The sequence below is a fragment of the Amborella trichopoda genome, chromosome 11, assembly GCF_054954075.1.
Source record: "Amborella trichopoda isolate Santa Cruz 75 chromosome 11, AtrichopodaSantaCruz75HAP2 v2.0, whole genome shotgun sequence".
Taxonomy (NCBI): Eukaryota; Viridiplantae; Streptophyta; class Magnoliopsida; order Amborellales; family Amborellaceae; genus Amborella; species Amborella trichopoda.
The window spans coordinates 38,112,608-38,133,778 of NC_142346.1; the positions used below are offsets into that span (position 1 = coordinate 38,112,608).

The 21,171-nt window shown below is 38.0% G+C and overlaps 1 protein-coding gene across 16 annotated transcripts in view; it reads right to left on the reverse strand.

The window, feature by feature from the left end:
- Positions 1-20,545, reverse strand: part of ASHH1 (SET domain group 26) — a 56,260-nt gene extending 35,715 nt beyond the window's left edge. For 7 of the 16 annotated variants that reach the window (XR_016044314.1, XM_088851776.1, XM_088851774.1 and 4 more), the window contains exons 1-3: positions 20,313-20,385; positions 8,002-8,066; positions 5,041-5,197 (exon numbers count right to left, since the gene is read on the reverse strand). Coding sequence is in view for 8 of the 16 variants with exons in the window: in XM_088851776.1 (XP_088707902.1) it covers positions 5,041-5,197; positions 8,002-8,057 (213 nt within the window). In the remaining 8 variants the exon portion in view is untranslated. Of the gene's footprint in view, positions 1-5,027; positions 5,198-8,001; positions 8,067-19,902; positions 19,948-20,312 lie in introns of all 16 variants that reach the window. The other 9 variants (XR_016044313.1, XM_020668842.2, XM_088851773.1 and 6 more) reach the window with 3 other exon arrangements.
- Positions 20,546-21,171: the final 626 nt, after the last annotated feature.

A 21,171-nucleotide genomic window follows, 5' to 3' on the forward strand; every position in this document is an offset into this window, starting at 1 on the left:
TCAAGTTGTGGATTTTCATGTTCCTTTAGTCCAGCTCAGCACCCATATGGCCATGACCTCCACAAACAAGTATGGTAGTGGCTGACTGTTTCCAAATACTAAATGATGCAAAAGGGGTACGGAAATTAACTCCGGCCTTCTTCGATCTTAAAACAAGCCAAAATTCAGTAAGAATGGATGAAACAAGTGGCTGTAAATATAACCACGAGGAAGAAGAAGCTCTTTTATTCTTTCATAAAAGTTCAAATCCAAAAGCATACGCCTCTATTTGGGACCTCCAAGTCTCATTTGTACAAGCCATTCTAGGAAAATAGACAAACAAAAAAAAAAAAAATTCCTTTCCAACTAATACATCCCTCTCCAACACAATTTTTAGTCCTACTGACTACCTCTCCACACCTCTCTCTCTCCAAGCACTTCCTCTCTAGTAAATCCCATCAAAATAGGAGATCCCATCAAAATAGGACCTTCTCTCCCAAGTTACATACTACTCTCCAACTTAAATTTTGAACTCTAAACTAATCACCCTTATCTTTCTCTAAACCATTTTTCTCTCTTAGATCCACTATTGTAGGAGGCTTTTCTTAGACCCACGCATTTCCCATCCCAATCCTATCTAATTCAACTGCTTTCTAGGAGTCCTCTATCTCCAAAGTAAGAAAGAGATCCAAGTATACCATAAACAATGACACCGCTTTTTGGTAGCCTCCAACAAATCCTAAACAAATAAGAAATCATGGCACTCCTAGTGAAATTCAACATTTAACTTCCGATCTCTCACACTAGATCTAATATTTAACCCATTAGAATAATGAAATAAACACGGCTCGCATTAGCCCATCTCTTGATTCGCATCACTCTTCTAAACAAATCATCCACATTTTGAGGACCTAGAGAAACAGTTAATGAGGGAAACGATTTAATCCATCTTAACAAAAAAAAAAATGAAAAATAAGAAAAAGTGAACATGAGAAATGAGCATACTTACTCAATGATAAGGTAGAACACATTGGTTGCCAACCCTAAGAAGGCACCCCAGATGAAAAGTTGGCAGAAATGGTTCTTTTACAGCAAGTGAAGTAATATTTAAACAATACTTTAAAAAAAGTATTGTTCTTGAAGTTGATCCAATTGCTCTAAATGTCTAACTTAAAAATGGCTATAGGAGAAAAAGGTGGAATCAAACCTAAAGGGGCAAATTTTTCAAAATTACATCAAGTTATCAGCTTTCCTTCAGGAATTAGGTTTAAATTATGTGATTGAGATAGTAATGAAGAAGGCAGCTGTCCTAAGAGATGCCCCATTTTATTTCATACAGCCACAAATTCACAAAATTACCATAAATCATTTACATCACCAGGAATTATCCAAACAGTATGTATTTCATTTTAGAGGAAGAAATAGAGGACGGATTCTGTTTCTACTTTTCAGATGTGCTTTTTTGTATAACTGTTGACAATTGTATTGATAAAAGGAAGAGAGGTACAAGGTTAGTTCCAAGGTAGCCTCAAAGCCAAGGCACCTGGTAAAAAAGATACTTTTCAGATGTGCTTGAAACATTTACGGAAGCAATCTAAACAGACTCATATTCTTTTATTATAAGTTCTGCCCAAATCACTTCATGTTTCAGCATGAGGGTGGTTTTATGAAGCAGGACAAAAGAGGCTCATTGGCATGCTTGGAAGCAGTTTTCAGAGTACAAACGTACTAAGGCATAGCAGAGACACAATTGCATCATTATAAAGGGGCATTAATGGATAGATTGGTTTGTTCAACATATAGTTATTGGAATCTCTCCACCGACCTCGCATTTCTGGTTCCGAAACCCGATTCTATGTTTTCGTTAAGGAATCTCCACGGAAACCATTTTTCGGAACCAAGGAAACTCGATTCCTTGATTTTGGAATCTCGAGTTGACACATCTTTAGAAACCATTTTCGGAACCAAGGAAACTCGATTCCTTAATTTCAGAATCTCGATACAACATATCTTTAGAAACCATTTATCTGAACCAAGGAAATTCGATTCCTTAATTTTGAAATCTCAATCTAACACATCTTTGAAAACTTGAACCCATTAATTGTGGGTAGATGTTCCCAAATATATCGAATTTGGATTCTAGTGAGGATTAAATCTTTGATTCCATGTCAATTGGAGTAGAAATCTTCCTTCGAATGCTTCTAGTGGTTACAGGGTTTCATTATTTTACTTGTGCCATACTGGGTGGCCTTTACCTTAAATTTAAAATATAACTGATAAATACAACATATACAATTAGAAGTAAAACCATTTTGTCTTTATAATATTACCATCATTATTTTAGCCTTTTCCCAATTCATTGGGGTTGGCTACATGAATCATGTTTATTCATTCTGCTCTATTAAAGGCCTCAGTGAAGCCATAAGTCCCCATATCTTTCCATGTCTTTTTGGGCCTACCCCTTGCCCTTTTCAGTCCTTCCACTTGAACTAATTCGCACCTCCTAACATGTGTTGTACTTGGTCAGCACCACACCACACATTACCAGCCCACCTAAGTCTACTCTCTCATTTTATCGCCTATTGGTGCCACGCCTAAATTCTCTCGAATATCTCTTCTCCTAATACAAGTTTAATTAATAAGAGCCTATCACCTATTATTTTGACATTAACTACTTTATCTTTTAAATATTTATCTACTATTATGCGTACGCCATTTCTATTATTATCCTTTCCTGTATACCATAGTTTATACCCATTTTCTCCTTTCCATTTAGTTTCTTGTAGACAAGCTATGTTTACTCTCCTTCATCTCATTGTATCCACTAACTTCATACTCTTACCTATAAGCGTTCCTACATTCCATGTAGCTAAACGAATCCTATTCTCTTGGACTACCTTCTTTACCCGCGCTGGTGGTGTCACGACAACCCTTGCCTATTTTTCACCGCAACCGGACGGCGCTGAGGTTTGTCGCTTCTGGGGAACGCCCTAGCTACCCCTTGCTCATTTCTCACTATACTCAGGTTCCGGTACAATGCATCGCATCCAAGGAACGCCTTAGTATAAGTAGATACAATAAGTTTATTAGGATTCATGATGGGTTTTGGTAAAATTTTACGTTGGCTGCCTACTTAACACAACCATGCCCATTTATTCGGGTATGGGATGGGTTAAGGGAAAGTTTAAGGTCATCACCCTTCTTCGACCATTTGTCTTTATAATAATGAAGTCCAAATCACCATTTAGAAATACTTGTCTTTTGTATATAATGACCATAAATTCAATAGTCAACACAAACACTTTAAAATACGGGAAACCTTTTAATAAGAGACATCAATATAGGTTCTAAAGTTGAAGAAGCTAAAGATGTGTTTGTGGCTTCCTTCTCCATTAAAATGAAATATCGATTCCTGGTGGGGATCGTCAAACGCATTCCATAGTCCATATTATTGTAAATCTCGGTCTCAAACTGGCATGGATCTATGATCCATATACTTCAAAAACTTGATTCCAAATATGTTAGAATCACAATTCGAAACAGCAACATATCTCTATTTCACATATGTCAGAAACTCAATTTTGCATATTAATGAATCTTGACTCCAGGAGTGTCGATTCCAGACGGATGGGGATCCGATTCCAAGGAGGACAGAATCTCGATTCCATATGTAAATGAAACTTGGATCTATTTCGGTCAAAACATGATTCTCAAAAGCTAGGAATCTCGTTCCTAGTGATTCCTATTGTACGGACAACGATTCTTAAGACAGGAATCTTCTAACCGGCCACGATTCTAGGAATCTTGTTCCTAAAACGATTTGGGTTCCTAGGCGTTTCCAACAACTATGGTTCAACATCATCAAGTGATTGATCATTTAATAGGTTATATCCATGAACTAGAAAAGGAACGTGTGGTCGCATTCATTGCATGCGCTTATTGGATAGTACAAAGGGCCTTCCTCCCATAATGAGATCCTACCTGGATAAACCACCCTTACCCTCGAGCTTTGAGGTATGCCTTTGAAACTAACACTAAGCAGGACCTTAAGACCAGCATGTGTGACGTGTCCTCATGATGATGTCAAAGTTATATCAGAAGTTGTGGGTCCCCTAAGGGACGGTTTGTAGACAAGTCTGAATAATTCAAGGATCTCTCTTCTAGGATCATGTTTACACATAATTTTCCAAGTTACTAATAATGGAGTGTGATTGGCATGATATTATCAGATGACATGGATGGGTTTGTCGTATTCCATGAAGAATGAGTTTCATTGCAAAAAAATATCAATCTTTGAACATCAGTCCGAATGGTTATTCATATTGCCCATGTACATAGAAAGGAAAACTTAATTAAGGATCGATACCTTAGTAAATCCTACCAGGGTCGAGCATAATGATGTAGTAGTATTTGCATTACTTTCATTGAACCCACATGCTCAATTTTCTTCAGTAATAAGAGATTGGCATCAACAAAGAAAACTTCCCAATGACAGTTCACAGTGGTAATATAGTAATGCCCTTAAAAATGAGCACAAAACCATATCCCTATCATGTATATCACAAATTTTAATTATTTTGTTATAATCCATCTTATTTTGTTATAATCCATTTTAATCATTTTTGTCGACATACATTATAATAAAATCTCATGAAATCCTCTCTTGTTGTATTGTTTTGGTTTTCAATTTGCCACTTTCCAATATCCACCATCTATCCTCTTTTCATCTTTCCACTCACAATACCTGTTCAAGCAACTAATATCTACTCATATGGTGAATGTGAGAAACATAATTCTTAAAGAAGAGCAAAGCATAATTAGATGAAACACAACCTCTAGTAGGAAAAACCAACATAACTGGCTCCAGAATTTCAACCAAAATAAATGCAAGTAATCAAGCTTCCAGAAGTTTCTTGAAGGACTCAGCATAGATAAGCACAATACAAATGAATAACAAGGAGTTAAAAGATACACTTGTCTCCAAGAAAAACCAACCATGCTGATCCCAGTGGAACATCCAAATGAAAATAAAAGATGGAAAGAATAACCTTCAATTTTGACCTGATTCTTGCAATAAATGCCACAGGGGCAATGGCCAGGTGTGCATTCCGTGCTAGTCAGTACATTCAAACACCTCCCTTTGCATCCGCCCTCAGGATCATTAGCATCATATTCGCAATCGCAAACAGGGATATCCTCCACTTTCTGCTTTTTGTGCCTAGGCAAAAAATGAATATTATCCAAAGTGACAAATGTGATTAACATACCAAATATTCAGTATGCACTTGAAGGATGCAATAAACAACGATATTCTACATGTACCTATGTATGTGATGCACGCCCGTGCCTGGACAGATAGGAGAGAAGGATTAAAGTAAAGAAACAGTTCAGAAATGTACACATCCACTGCTGTAAGACAGCCTATGGATGAGCCACTCACATTTTACTTCAATGCCCCAGGCCTTTAAGATACACAGTATCTTGTGTTTGAAAACAATAACGTATTGGCACAGGTTTGCTACTACACCAATTGGTTACTGCCCAATTGAAAAAGAACAGATGAGTTACTGTACCATAGCAACTTGGTTGTGTTAAAAAGCTGTAAGTGATCCGAGGTAGCCAGGTTAAGGGTAACAGTTGTATATATGCTATGAATTAAAGTAAAATTGAACTTGTGTGGGTTTAGGTCCCACTGGATGATAAAAGAAACAGGTAAGACATGCTCCATCTTTCATTAAATCTTGTTTCCCTATCCAATTGTGAATACTATTGTTGTTGTCAACATCTTGCTTTATTTAGGGCTGCTTGAAATAAGTCATCACCATCGTCAAAGCCTTTTCCCAACTAACTGGGGTCGGAGACACGAGTCCTGGTCCGCCATTATGCTCTATTAAGGGTCATACCCTCAGTGAGACCATAAGATCCCATATCTTTTCTCACTACTTCCAACCATGTCCTTTTAGGCCTACCCCTTGCCCTTTTTAAGCCTTCCAGTTGAACTAACTCGCACCTCCTAATAGGTGTTGTATTGGGTCTGCACCATACATGGCCAGTCCACCTAAGTCTACTCTCTGTCATCTTATCGCCTATTGGCGCCACGCTTAAATTTTTTCGAATGTATTCATTTCAAATTCTATCTCTTCTTGTCCTACAACTCATCTATCTCAACATCATCATCTCTGTTACACTCATTCTACGGGTGTATTATTTTTTGATCGCCCAACATTCTACCCCATAAAGCAAAGCTGGTCTCATAGTTGTCCTATAGAACTTGCCCTTCAACTTCATTGGTATAAGGCAATCACATAAAATTTTAATTGCAGATCTCCACTTCGCCCACGCAGCTCTAATTCTATGCGCGACATCTTCCTCAATCTCTCCATTTTCCTAGATTATCGACCCAAGATATAGAAATTGTGCTCTTTTTGGTATTTCCTAGTCGTCAATCTTAACTACTTCCTCGTCTCTACTCCTATTATTACTAAACTTGCATTTCATATACTTCTGTCTTAGCCCAGCTAATTTTAAAACCTTTAGATTCTAGAGCATCCCTCCAAAGTTCTAACTTTGTGTTGACACCATTTCGAGTCTCATCGATCAAAACTATGTCATCTACAAACAACATGTAACACGGTACCTCATCTTGTAGTTGCCTAGTTAAGTCATCCATAACTAAGACAAAGAAGTATGGGCTCAATATTGACCCCTGAGGTAGACCTATTGTCATTGAAAACTCACCCTTCTCTCCGCTAATTGTTTGTACCCTAATTAGTACCCCATCGTACATATCTCTCACAAATAGTACGCATTCATAATTGGTAAATACCAGATGCTAAGAAACCAGAAACCCTATCTGGCACCTAGATTACTGACTGTTAAAGAAATAAGTAAAGCTTTATAACTCCACCAAATTATTTAGTCTATCTAATGATATACCAACCCCTTGGTTTTTATAAGTAAATCATATTCCAACTATAGAGGAATATAGAAAGTGAGTAATCAAGTGTGGAGAAATATTCTATAGGAGACAGGAAGGTAACACCCAAAATCCAAGAATCGTGAGCACCACCCACCAAGTCAACTATGCTAACATCAATAAGGAACTAGGATTCTAGCCATAAAGAAAACAGAAACATGTATAAAATTGCAAATGGATGCAGAAATCGTTAGAACAACCAAATTTTTTATCCCATTCATATACTTGCATGAAATGGTATGGTGGGTGCCCTCCTTCTAATCAGAAATGACATACTCAGTAACTACCCACTGGATAGGATCTATATGATCCATGAAAATGTATTTTCTTTGTCATTCCAGGGAGGCAGACCAGTGCATTTCCAGAACATCTATTTTGACTCCCCTACTATAGCAATGTTCATGCCATCATCTAAAGTAAATCAATCTCATCAAACACTAAGGAGGCATGTTGGATTGGACTCCACATTTTGAACTTCATCACGTATGGAGAGTGGTACTGGCTCTATGAAAATTATGAGCACCAAAAAATATACTACTTAAACCAAACAATGTTGAGAATTTCAAGCGGAATTAATAACAACAATACTAAGAGACCTAATTTATTTCACCCCACCAACTAGAATCAGTATCACACAAATGAGGAGCTAGTTTGGAAGCCTACATTGCCAATGATCTAGTACATTGTCATACATAGTGATTTGGCCACATATTGGCAAATGAGAAATAGGGGCAATGTCTACAGGTTGAGGAAGATGATGTTAAAGGAAAATAACCCTTTATTTCTTACTATCGAAATAAATAAACAAAAATGAAATACAATTAGCATCATTGCAATAGCAAGAAGTGATCTTTCCATTCCTTACATTAAGTAGTTATCAGATATATGCATTTATATTTAATAAGTGAGACAATGAATCTTCTGGTCAATCATTTACAAAAAAAAAAAAAAGTATATTCAAGTGGAAGACTTCTAGAGAAACCAAATTAGCCAATAAAACAAAAAATCACAACCTTCCAGGAATAAATCAGCAATTAAAAACTTACTTGCGATAGGTAAATTCATTGCGTTCAATATATTTGTATGCAGGTGGGGACTCCATTTGGTGATCCTAAGAACAAGATAAGGTGATATGTCATAATTAGCACAAAATTAATAAAGCAACACTACTTTGACAATCCTTTCACATAAATGCTTTATGCTTGGAATAAAAATTTAGACAAGTTTAACCACAACCAGCTCATAACTGATCAACAGCAAGTGGAATAAAAACTGATGACAACGACAACAGAAATAAATCTATATCACAACTCATTCAAACTGGGGAACAGAAAACAGTAAAAATACACAATCGCAAAACAATACCAAGCCTATTGATGCAGGAGAATTTGAGGGAACAGTAAAATCAGCAAGAAACAATGCCAAACACAAGCATTATTCAAAGAAACGTAGGGTTTCTTCTCTATACCCCAAGCTAGGGTTCCAAAAGCCTAAGCCCTCTCTCTTTCAATTTCTAAAAATCAAGTGGAATTACCTATCAAGGCCTCACACACCTCTTATATATCATCATTTAATGTTTCAAGTACAAAAAGTGTCCAAACAAATAATACATTGACCCATATGTTCTAACTTAAACTCAAATTGTGTAATGACAGTTTTACCCATATGGACAGTACCCATGAACAGTATTCATATACAATAATTGTGAATAGTACTCATGCAGTAAAAAATATAAAAACTGTAATTGTGAATAGTACTCATGCAGTAAAAAAATAAAAACCTTAGAATCCATAAAAACTAAAATCCTAGAAATAAATCCTAAAACTAAAACTATAACATACATCTTTTAAAATTGAATAAAAATGAAATATAAGAATAATTTTGCTCTCCATCACATTTCAACTTAAAGCGGTCAAATTTAAAAAGAAATTTCATGAATGTATTTCAAACAAACACAATCAACTTACAGTAAATCTGTGTACACAAACCTAGCAAGTGGCAATACTAAAATCAATCAACGTGACAAAAACAATACGTAGTAACCACGACAATTAAACTAAAACAAGAGCTTCCCACTTTAAAGAAACAAAATTCAAAAAGGGAAGAAAAAAAAAACAATTTAAGTACATCTGCTTCAAAATCAGATGCTTCATGGCAAACAATAGATTGACATACCATAATAACAGGAGTTTATCTTTCAACTGCTTTTTTTTTTCAGAATAGTTAACCTGTAATGATATGGGGTTGTATTAGACAATTACAATAAAGGCACTGCCAAGCCTTTACCGGTAGACAAAAGCAAACCAAAAAGGTCATGTGCTCAAGCCAATTATACAGTATACAAAATCTTAGGTGAAACCCCTCATCGTAATATGTGAAGTATTAGAAAACTGGGTACAACCCCACATCACTAAAATTGGGGTAGGCCCCTTAGAAACAATCCAAAAAGTATATGCTGCCATTAGATCTAAGTCAGACTCACACTAGCAGGCACTCTTTTGCAAGAACATTAGCAGCAGTGTTGGCCTGCCACCCTAGGTGCTGGGAACTGACAAGTAGAGGCCTGCAAAGTTCAAAGATATAGTCAACAATGAGTCCCACAAGGACATGGAGCAAGTATAGTAGCCCAAAGGACGTTTCTAGAGTCTCCTTCCACAATCAACAGTGTGCCCAGTGAAAGGTCAAATCTGTTTAGGCTTCGTAGGACAAGCACCTAGGCCATTGTGGAGTCAAGAATGCCTAACTGGCCTGAGAAGGGGAAAAAGGTATGACCATAAGCATCCCTGAACATACCCCAAAAACCTGCAGGCCTGGATTTCCAAGGAAGCAGCCATCAGCATTAAGTTAATCAAACTTGGTTCAGGTGGTCGCCATGGCTCGATCTAGGGATTTCTATTGGCTGGGAAGAAAGGATCGTTGGCCATTTGAGTGTGAAATCTGCCACTGCGAAAGCACTAAATTCTTTGCACCCCTCGACCCAAAAGATGGTCAGTGATTTGTTGCAGTCTTTGACCACTTGTATAGTTTCCTCTTTTCCTTTGAAAGCACGGCAGTTTTACTAGAACCAGATGGTACAAATGGTAGCCATAGTTGAAGCTCTCCACAAAACTACACCAGCTTTGGGGTAGGGAGTATTGAAAAGCTGGAAAGAGTTGCTTAATGGATTACGGTGCACCAACAACCAGTCAAAAGAAAGCAACAACATGGCTCATTGTTGGCTAGCCACTGAGCAGGGTAAGAAAAGATGTATCTTGCTCCCTTATACACATAATGCAGCTGTTCGGAAAGTGGAAGCCTCGCCTTTGGAGTTGGTCCACTGTGAGAGCTTCTGTATGACAGCATTATCCAGTCAACGGCCTGGACGATTGGGGGTATGGGAGAAAGCAATACTTTGTACACGATGGCTATGGAAGGGGACTGGGGTGCAAGAGAGTGGTAGAAGGATAAGGCTGAGAATTTTTCGACACTAAATGGTGCCCATACCAGCACCACCTTATCGACACCTTTCCTCCGTATGAAACTACCCTGCTGTCGGTGTAGTGTGGCCAGCTCTTGTAACTAGGTATCCCACAGCAACCACCTGAACATGGGTTTCACACCGATGGCAACCGCTCCCTTCCCCACCGCCCCGGGGTGGGAAAAAACAAAAAACAGAGCACTTCATGGGACTGAGCCTCTTTGGTATCTGGTAGTGTGGCCAATTGAAAGAGGTTGGGAAAGACCACTTCCAGCTTTGTGATGCCCACACAAGTCTTTCCAGAAGTGCGACCTATTCCCTTGCTTTGGTGTGAAGAAAAGTGAATGTGCCTCATGAAGTATTGGTGAATAGCAAAGAGGCTCTCTCTTTCAAGCTCCAGAGGCTCATGAGTTGGGGATCTTTGGGAAACCAGCTGGAATCACCACATCCATATTTGTGAGCTATGACCAATTGCCACAATTGACCTTGTGGTGTGGCCAAGCACAATCCCCACTTTCCCAATAAGACATTGTTACAGTCCTCTATTTTGTGTATGCCCAATACTCCCTCCAGCACACCATCTCGCAAGATATCAGGTGGACCTTTCAAAGTACACCTGACCCCGACCATAGGACGTTATTCATCCTAGTCTCCAGTCAATTGTTGTTGGCAGCTGGCATTTGGAAAAGGGACATATGATAGATGTGGATTGTGGAATATTTTCCCATATTGCCTTGATGAGGGTGATATACCCCCAAGGATAAGGTACCATCGCTTCCAGCTGGCTAGTCGTCTCTCGAATTTTTCAGCAGTGAAGTTCCAAAGTTGCTTGCATGACTCACCAGGGTGGAAGGGCAGTCTGAAGTATTTTGAAGGTACTAAGTCGATTCTACAACATAATCTCTTGCCCAGCTACTGATGGATTGGAGGTCCGCACAAACCCAGTTGGAGTCTTAAACCAAAGAGAAATCTGCCCATCTCTTAACTGAGTAGGTCAACCATCGTTGGGGTATTAGGTCCACGATTTGAGGCTCCTCCAAACACATCATTTCAAAATGAAAAGGTTTGTGTCAGGAAGGTCACAGAAGGGCATCAAGCAATATGGGTTTGTGGTCCAAAGTCGGCTTTAGGAGCCAATAGGAGTGGTTCCCAGGGAATGCCTCGTCTCATTCAAGTGAAATGAGGAACCTATCAATACTCCATAGAGGTGTTGGAGGCATGATTGGCTTAGGTGAATGCAAGCCATTTAGGGGGCTGTCTAGAAGATTGTTTTTAAAGGTGAAAATGAATAAGGAGGTCATGCAGAGCGTAAGCCATCCATTCTTATTCTTTTCAAAGGATCATCCAATAATTTTGAAATCTACACCTAAAACCCAATAGTAGCAGTGTTTTCAACTGTAGGATGCGGTCCCGATGGGGTAGGAGGGCCGATGCGGTCCAAATGCAGGCGCATTACCCTAATGCGGTCAATAAATATTGAAAATTCCAAAAAATCTCAAAAAAAATAAGTTAATGTGTGGAAATAAGTTAATGGGTGGAAATATGGAGATGATTTATGTAATAGTAGGCATTTAATTTATTCACAAACTCTAATATTAGCAGTTGTTGGAGACATTGATTCCCCTAATAGAAAACATTAGAAACTAGAACTAGAAACTTGAAATTAACTTTATAGAATACATTAAAAAACATTGTATTATCATAATTCATAAACATCCAAAAACCATACTAACTTTTGATAAATCATCATCATCATCAAATAAGTGGATTTCATTCATTATATCCTTTTGTTTCCTTCTCTTCTGTTCTTTTTTTTTTTAAGCTATCCATGTATTCTCTAATCTCACTTTTAATCTCTTATGTAGTTTATGGGCATGCTCTGTCATTCCCAGTAATGCCGGCTAAGTGCTCTTTTGTCAAAAAATACCCCCTATATAAGCATTTCTGCCAAAGAACAAATAATGCAAATTTGATCTCTTGGATTTTGAGTCTTGCATCATTCCAAGCCGGATCCTTGCTATTCAGAGATTGTGATGACATTGCCCCCAAAAACAAAAGTGCTTGGGAAAGAAAACTTGCGATTAATCGAAAAAAAATTTGATATCTTCTCAGCCCTTGAAACCCTCGATTTGTTGATGAGTCTATGCTCAAACATTTTCAAAAAAATGTCCAAGCTAATCCCAATCAATAACCCAAAACTGCCCATGCTCGTGGGCATTATTTTCTCCCACGAGCGTGGGCACACTATGCAGGCGCATGTGCATTGGGATGAGCGACATATGCGAGTGCATCCCTATCAAGCACATGTGATGCCTGAGGCAGTGCGCCTCATGCTGCATATAGTGGCCACAATTTAAAAACAATGAGTAGTACAGAAAGTAAGGAGAGGGATCTCAAATACTAGTTGTAGAGGGGGTGTTTGGGGGACACAAAGGGGGGCAGGATTTCTAAGGTGCACTAAGCAGAAGGAGGAGTGGAGAAAGGCGAAAGGAGGGATTAGAAGAGCTACGGGGATTTGAAGGCAATGTTGAAATATTCACCCCGCCTAAACAGGGGAGGGCCATAGGCATATCGCCTAAAGCTAGGCTGGTACCTACAGCAGGGGGCTCTAGGCGCATGCCTAGGCCAAGGCAATGGCAGGGAGGTCCCTAGAGCCTTCGTCAATGTGGGTGCCTTATCCTACTTCATCCTCTAATTCTTCCTCTTGCCTTCTTCTTGTCTTCTTCTTCTCTTTGTCTTCTTCTACTGCAAACACCCCCCGTCCCCCCCCCCCTACCCCCCGGCTTCTTCCTCTTCTTCTCCTTTTTTTCTTCTTCTTCACCCCACCCTGGCCCCATGGGGCCCCCCCCACCCAGGGGTTAGCACATTTAGGCCGCCTGGGAAACTAGGTGTCACCCATCCACCTAGCCAAGCATGACCCCTAGCCGACTAGGCAGCAAAATCCATATTTTCAAACACCGGTTGAAAGAAACTAGAAGGTCGGTGTTGGATGGTATGGAATGGTTGAGTAAGAGGCTCTAGGCACCGTCCACAAGTACAGCATGCTCGTCATAGTCGTTCCTCTTTGTTGCAGTCATTCAAATAGCAGACTCTCTCTCAAAGCTAGAAAGGGGTCAGTGTAAAGTCAATGGTAGTCAAGGGGTCAGTGTTATTCAAACTGAACCACACTAGCCAGTCCAAATTGGAAGACCATGGTCCACAATGAAAATTGTGGTCCAGTCTGAACCCCTCCGCTAGAAAGGCCATTGAACCAGTCAATAACTGATGGATTGGTCGGATGAGATAAGCTCAACAAATCACGAAACATGTGCCCCTTTTCTTGGTTTTGGAGTCCCTTTTTTAATTTTTCGAAGGTTTGTTTTGTCATTTTCACTTTAAATAGGTGCATTTTGGCCCTTTGAATATAACGACTGAGTCAAAGGGGCTCTTTTCTCCCTCACTCTCTCTCTCTCTCTCTCTCTCTCTCTCTCTCCAAAAAACCCCATGTCTTTGGCCAATTATCAGTGTCTTTCAGGGGGGTTTAATTTTTAGGTTTTTTTTTTTTTCAAATCAATCTAAAACATTGTTTATTGCACTTCAATTATTGGTTGTTTTATCTTTAATATGTTTACTGTTGCACATTTTTTTCTTTTTTGGAAGTTTATGCATTTTAAAATAAATATTTGATTCTTTCTACTTTTTATTTTTTCATTTTCTTTTTTTCATTCTTTAGCACTTCAATAAAACTATGAACTATGGATAAGAATGATAACTGATATATGTTTATTTTTGGTTTTTCAAAATTTGTAGTCTTATACTTTTATTTATTTTATTTTAAATGAATATTCGTTTTTATTTTGTTCATTAATGCCAAAAATGCCTACTATGGTAGCATGGAAATTGTGTAACATAGGAAAAATATTTACACTTGATGAATCATGCAAGACATTCCAATTTCCACATTATGGATTTTTTTTTTCATTGTTTACTTTTGTATAAAATCAAATCTTTATGCATATTTTAGTTTCATTAAAAGCTTAAATTTTACTATGGAAAATGTTAAACTATGGAACTATTTTCAAATTTAGGATTTTGTGCATTTCTTTGTAATTTCAATTAGAATTTAGAGAAGTAAAGCTTTTTGTAAATACTTTCTTGGTTTATTTATTTTTCCTTTTTAAAATTTATGTAGGATTGCTAAACTTACAATTCTTGATTTGTGATGTGTGCTTGATCATTTGGAACTTTATTTTGGTGGTTTCTTGATTTGTGAAGTGTGCTTGGTGTTTCTTTGATTGACTTTGGTTCTTGGGTGATTGAATTAGGAGCTTAGGACTGAAATCTCTTCTAGTAGGTCGAGGCAAGGGGGCATGTAAACAGAGGAAAAAAAGGAGATAAGCTGGAATACATATGCATGTATGGTTTGAAACAAATAAAGGGCGAGGCAATACATCGGGTGAAGGAGCATTTGCCATACAAGCAAGGAAATGTCGCCAAATGCCCAAAAGCTCCCCCACACATGATGAATGAGATGCAAAAGAGCATTGACGATCATAGTGCTGAAAAGCAAAAGAAGCACAATCCTTAATGAGAGTTGGAACCCTCATCTGACTCCTATCGAAGAGGACGTTGAGAAAGTGGAAGAAAAGGAGGACCGATTGTCTAGGTCTAGGAGGAAGGGAAAGAGCTTCCTCGTACACCTTCTAGTGAGATTGTGTCTAGCAGGCCTACATGGTCAGGTGGGATAGCGAATTATTTCCAACCTATGACAAGACCACGCTCTTAATCCGCCATCAAAAGTGTTTTGGCTGGGAAGAAAGCAATAGAAAGGGCACACATGTATTTAGCCTCAGCCTATGTTGGATGCAGTGAAATCCATAGGCCCAAGTTATTACAGCCTTGGCTAACATGCTCTGAGGAGTAGGTTGCTTAAGAAAAACACAAACGAGATCAAAGAATACAAGAAGACCTATAGGGAGATATGGGCTATCCACAGGTGCTCTATTGTGGATGACGGGTGGTAGTCTGCAAGGGATAGGCAATTAATCAATGTTTTGGTTTACTAACACAAGGGACAATCTTGTTAAGGTCTATGAATGCATCATAAAGACTGGGCTGCATTGTTTGAGTGATTTAGGGGGGTTGTTGAGGTAAATAGGCCAGAGAATTGGTCCAATCTATTACTTACAATGCAGTCAACTACTCACTTGAAAGGTAATTGCTGTAATACCATTATCCCATTATGTTTTGAACTTCGCATGCGGCATACTACGAAAATTTGATGCTAGTGGCTATAGGGAGGATGTCTCGTATTGAGGAGGTTGTAGATAAGGCAAAAGACATATAAAATTTATTTATAACTACTTATTTGTCCTCAATATTATGAATAACCCTACAAGGCTGGCAATAACTAGATTGCTACTAACTTCCTCACCTTACAAAGTACGTTGCAGCAGAAGGATGGTTAAGAGCCAGCGTTACATCATTGGCTTAGCATGATTCTGTATGGGCAAGAAGATTAGATGGAAGGCCATCAAGTGGGTTTGGGACCCAATTGCCAACATAATTAAAGTAATAGAGCACCCAATGAAGGTGATGAGGATTCTGTTGATGGTGACTCTAGGCCTACTATTGGGCATGTATATGTGACAATAAATAGGCCCAAAGAGGCAATAGCTGCAACATTTAAGCATAGGAAGAGCTACTATGAGATGTACTAGGATATAATACATGAGAGATGGGATATGCAGCTGCATCACCCTATACATGCAGCTGGTTACTGGCTCAACCCACAATTCTACTATAACAAAGCCAAATTTTCTAACCACCTCTTTAGGAGGAGTTTGCACGGCCTGACAAAGATGTTATACCTATAAAGAATATCAAAGACAAGATTAGGTAGGAAATATGCTCATATGAAAAGGCAACAAGAGAGTTTGGGTGACCAATAGCGATCAACCTATGTGGTGAGATCCTCCAAGGTAATTCACTTTATTAATTTATTTTTTATCCTCTTAATGTTCGTTGCATGTTATGATGTCTCAACCTCACGATGTTAATGACTAACTCTAACATTTAATGTCCATATTCATTTTTCAGCAGGTTGATGAGAACAGTTTTGTGGGGGATCTCCAAACCATCAAAGTGTGCTATTTGTATCATTAGCCAAACTTACAGCACGAGTGGCTGCAAAAGGAATTGGAGCATTTTCTCACACATCCATACGGATGTGCGAAATAGGTTAGAGCACAAGAGGCTCAACAATTTGGTCTTTTTGCAAAGCAACATGAGCTTGAGGCATAATAATTGACTTCGATTTCTTTTATTGTTCCCTTATTATTCAACTCATGGTTAGAGTTTACACTTTAAAATTTAAATAATATAACTTATGAAATGTTATGAAATCCAGGACGATGCAAAGACCCATCTACTCAGAACTCATTGACATAGATAGGATAGATGTTGCACATGAATGTGTTGTCAAAACAGAGTTGCCAAGTCCTGAAGGAATTGAGGAGTAGCTGGATGATTGGATGGAGATGGAATCATCACAAGAACTTAAGTTTTAAATTATTCTTTATTTTCTAACTTTCACCACTTTAAATGATTTATTGATTTATTCTTAGATAAATTTCATTAACATTTAAACATTGATAACTTACTTTGTAACTTTGTAGGAGGGTTGAAAGGATGATTTAGAGATCAATACAAAGGAATTCAATAAAAGGAAGGACGTGGAAATGAAGAGGAAACAGATGCAAATGAAGAGGAATATTGACTCAATAAGACTTTTTTTATATTTTAAAAATTTAATAAGATGTGATCAGTCATGCAATTTAATTACGTGATTATTGTGCTATAGGATGTGGAGGTGTCGACTTGTGAGTGTTGCCACTTTATCACCTCAAGTTAGGAATTATAACCATTTTCCTTTAATAGTTCAGTATTTTCTTCATAATTTTTGTTTGCATTGTTTATTGGTTTATTAGAATGCATCATGAGATATGAAATTATGGACACATTGTGTGTTATGATTTTAAATTTGTTCCAAATAAGTTTATTAAATTTTTGGTATAGTTTAGTAGTTTTTCTCATTTTAATTTTTTGCATTTTTCGAATCTTTATTTTTTTTAATTCTTTGACTGATCTAAATGGTGAACCAATCTGGCCCAGTGCCCTCACTGGTTGTCACAGGTCCAGTCTTAACAACGTTGGTACAGATGGAGCCAACGATATGGGCTTGTGGGGACATCGGGCAATGATGATCAAGAGATGGGGAAGCATTCAAGGGCCAGGGTATGATTAGGGACATCCAAAAGTGTGGGGCAAGATGGCGCTTCTGCATGTTTTAAATTTTAAAGGATTTGAGATCCTTGGGAGCAATACACATTGTTGATGTCTTGTATGCCTGCGTAAGGTTGCTGACCTGGACCAATCCAGTGCTGTAACCTTTATGCATCCTCCTCTGCTTAGGGCTTACGGAGTTGATGATGTCTCCAGTGGTTGAACTTTCTTTGTTGATGCCAACAGACAACCATATTCCACTCATGGTAATTAAGCTACCTTCCTCTTCCTATGGTCATGGTTCCGTTCTCCAAAAGTCATGCTCCATTCCATGGGTGGAGGCCAGGACGTGACAGCCACTTGAAGGCAAGCCTTGTTCTTATTTGTTACTGCTTATGGATATTTGGAAAATCTAGTGGAGGAAGATCAAGAGATCCAGAAACAAAGGAGGGGTCTATAGTCCGAATAAGGATATAAAGTGATCCCATAGGGACAAAACCAAAGGATTGCAAGTGAATTTTGCACAAAACCACAGCAACTATATCCAATTTGCTGAAACATGTCTTAACGCCAAGCATGGATTAGGATGTCCCCAACCTAAATCAACATATTTTTCTTTCATAGGGTGACAAAGTTAGTACAACCATGGTATGAGATGCAGGGCACCACCTCTAAAGTTCAAGTCCTTTTTAGTCAAAGCTTCTTGGATCCTGCTAAGATGAGTTCTAGGAGGATCTAGCCCATCTCTCAATGCCCTTGAAGTTGTCTCTAGGGGTGGAAAAAACTACCAAAGATGCTTGCAGAAATTGAGTGCAATTCATTGTGAAGCCTCCTTGTTGGGGTGAGGTGTGGAGGATCACTGTGAGACCATCCAGGGCTGGTGACTATGCCAAACCTGCTAATGAGGTGGAGATTTAGGGCCTATATGGAGCATCACTTCGGAGGCAACCTGTAACTGGGTTGGTTGGGTTGATTTTGCTACCTTCTTTAAAAGAGGCAAATGAAACTGTGATTTCACCTGATCTCCTCAGATAATGCCTACATGCTTATGGGAGAGAAATGACAATAAAAACACATGTGGTCGCCCTGAATAGGTTGCATCCATTTGAAATGATTCACCAAACCACTAGTCCATGGTCTAGGTTCAATGGAGTGGGAATGACGAGTAGGACTTGGAAAGAAATAGTGGGTCAGTCTCACTCTCTAGTGAGATAGAGAAGCAGAGGGAGGGTATGATCTGTTGCAGGGGAAGGTATTCAATACTGCAAGAGTGGAAACAAGGTCCTTAGAAGATTAAGTTCATGAGATCATAGGGGAGTCAATGGTTGTTTGCCAACTTGCAAGGAGGTTGGAATGTTGCCATGTCGGCATGTCGGTTTTTCATAATCATTTTAAACGCATTATAGACTTCCTTTTTCCTCAATTTCACATCCCAACTCTCTCCTTGCGTTTGAAATCTTCAACCTGGCTTCTCTCAACCCAATTTCACTCATTCTTATTCTTTACACTCTCCCTCTGTTTAGACATGTCAGTTCTTCACCACCGTTCTTAACACAGGTGATGGATTTCCTTTTTACTCAATTTCATATCCCGACCTTCTCCTTGCTTATGAAATCATCAACCTGGCTTCTTGCGCAATTTCACTCATTCTTACTCTTTCCACTCTCCCTCTCAGTGAATATATGTTTGCTCTTTCAACTTCTCTCAACTATAGAAATTGGATCCATAGTAGCATATGCACAAGGCCTTTAGGTAGCAACCTAATATGTCAATGTAACATCATACATGTAACATCCACATACAATGACAATTAAGAGTGCTTCTACAGAATAACAAATTAAACACGTGAAATTCCAATTATGGCTTTAAAGTCCAGAATTAACCAAAAAAAATGATTAACTATAGTTAAAACTGGAACCATATGTCAACTTAAATATTTAAGTTCAACAAAGAAAATTATGAATGAATCAAGGCATTGAGAGATTAAACTCAGCAATGAATACCACATCCCACCATATGATTTTTTTTGTTTTTTTTTTTTCGTGCCTATGATATGATTAGTGGAACCAATTAAATAATGCAACACTCAAAAAATTGCATACCAAAAGTTGTACAAGAGATTAGGAATTTCCATGCAAATTTGTGGAGAAATGCAGTGAAATTCAGATGGGGAGATAACTAAAAGAGAAATGTAGAACATGTTTTTGCATAAATAGCTCCTATTTACTCTGCAAGTCGAAGCAAAAAGGGCAGAATAACCACAACTTCTGATCTGTAAAATGCAAACATTCCATACATAAGTCTTCTAGAATGGAAGTCAAAAAGCTAGAAACACAGTACAGAGAAACAAAGATTTTCTCAAATAAGATCAAGTTTGTTTGATATTCAAATAAGAAAAAATTGTTAACCATTTTCAAAAAAAAAAAAAAATTGGGGATCAGTTAGGCCAAAAAAGAACCTATCAAAAAACGGGAAAAACAAAAAAAAATTGTTGTGACAGTAGCCATTAGAAACTATCTTATATTTAGAGAAATTGCAGAACAAGAAGAACAAAGGAAAGAAAAGCCAAAGATATGGCACATTTCCAGAGTTATTAGGGTGAATATAGAGATTAAATAGAGAAAACATAGCACGAACTTGTCGCCTTATATGAACCCTCTTCTCCGCCGCATTCAACACTGAGAAGCTCCGTATCAAACGCTGATCTTCATGGAATAAGTAGGGCTTCAAAATTTGAGATAAAAATCCAAGAGAGCAGGAGAAGTGACTGAAAGCGAGCTGAATGCTAAGTTTAGAGTGCTTCGGCATGTCACACCATTTTGTTGAGAGAGAAAGTGAGAGTTCAACTGCTGGTATCAAACCCATAATCCGGAGTAAATATGTTTCCCTAATTTTTACGTTCGGCGCGGCAGTTCAAGCCGCCCTTTACCGGGTCCGCGTCGAACCGGCCGGGGCGGTTGTATCAAAAAAAAAAACATTGTTTAATGCGGGCTGGACCATAGTCGGCAAGTCTCTTATTAAAACAAAATTTTTTCGATTTTTTGAAATCCATTTCGAACTATGAGTTTTTCAAAAAGATCTTCAAAAAATCGTATTTTTTTCATGGGACCGATGTAAACTTGTATTTCATCTCTTTTCAAAAACACTTTTCAAAAAAAATTTCTTCCCTATAACTTCATTTCTTCGTTAACTTAATATTATTGAATTTTTATTTAAAGATAAGCAAATTAATAGGAGTAAATTAAGAACTTGTATTTCATTTTTTTTAAAAAAAGACTTTTCAAAAAAAAATTCTTCCCTATAACTTCATTTCTTCGTTAACTTAACATTATTGAATTTTTATTTAAAGATAAGCAAATTAATAGGAGTAAATTAAGAATCTTGATTTAAAGTAAAATTCCATAAAACGTTTCACCAATAATTTCCCATAAAAAGTTTACAAAAAATTATAAACAATATATTCTCTAAAAAATAAAATATCAAAACAATTGTATAT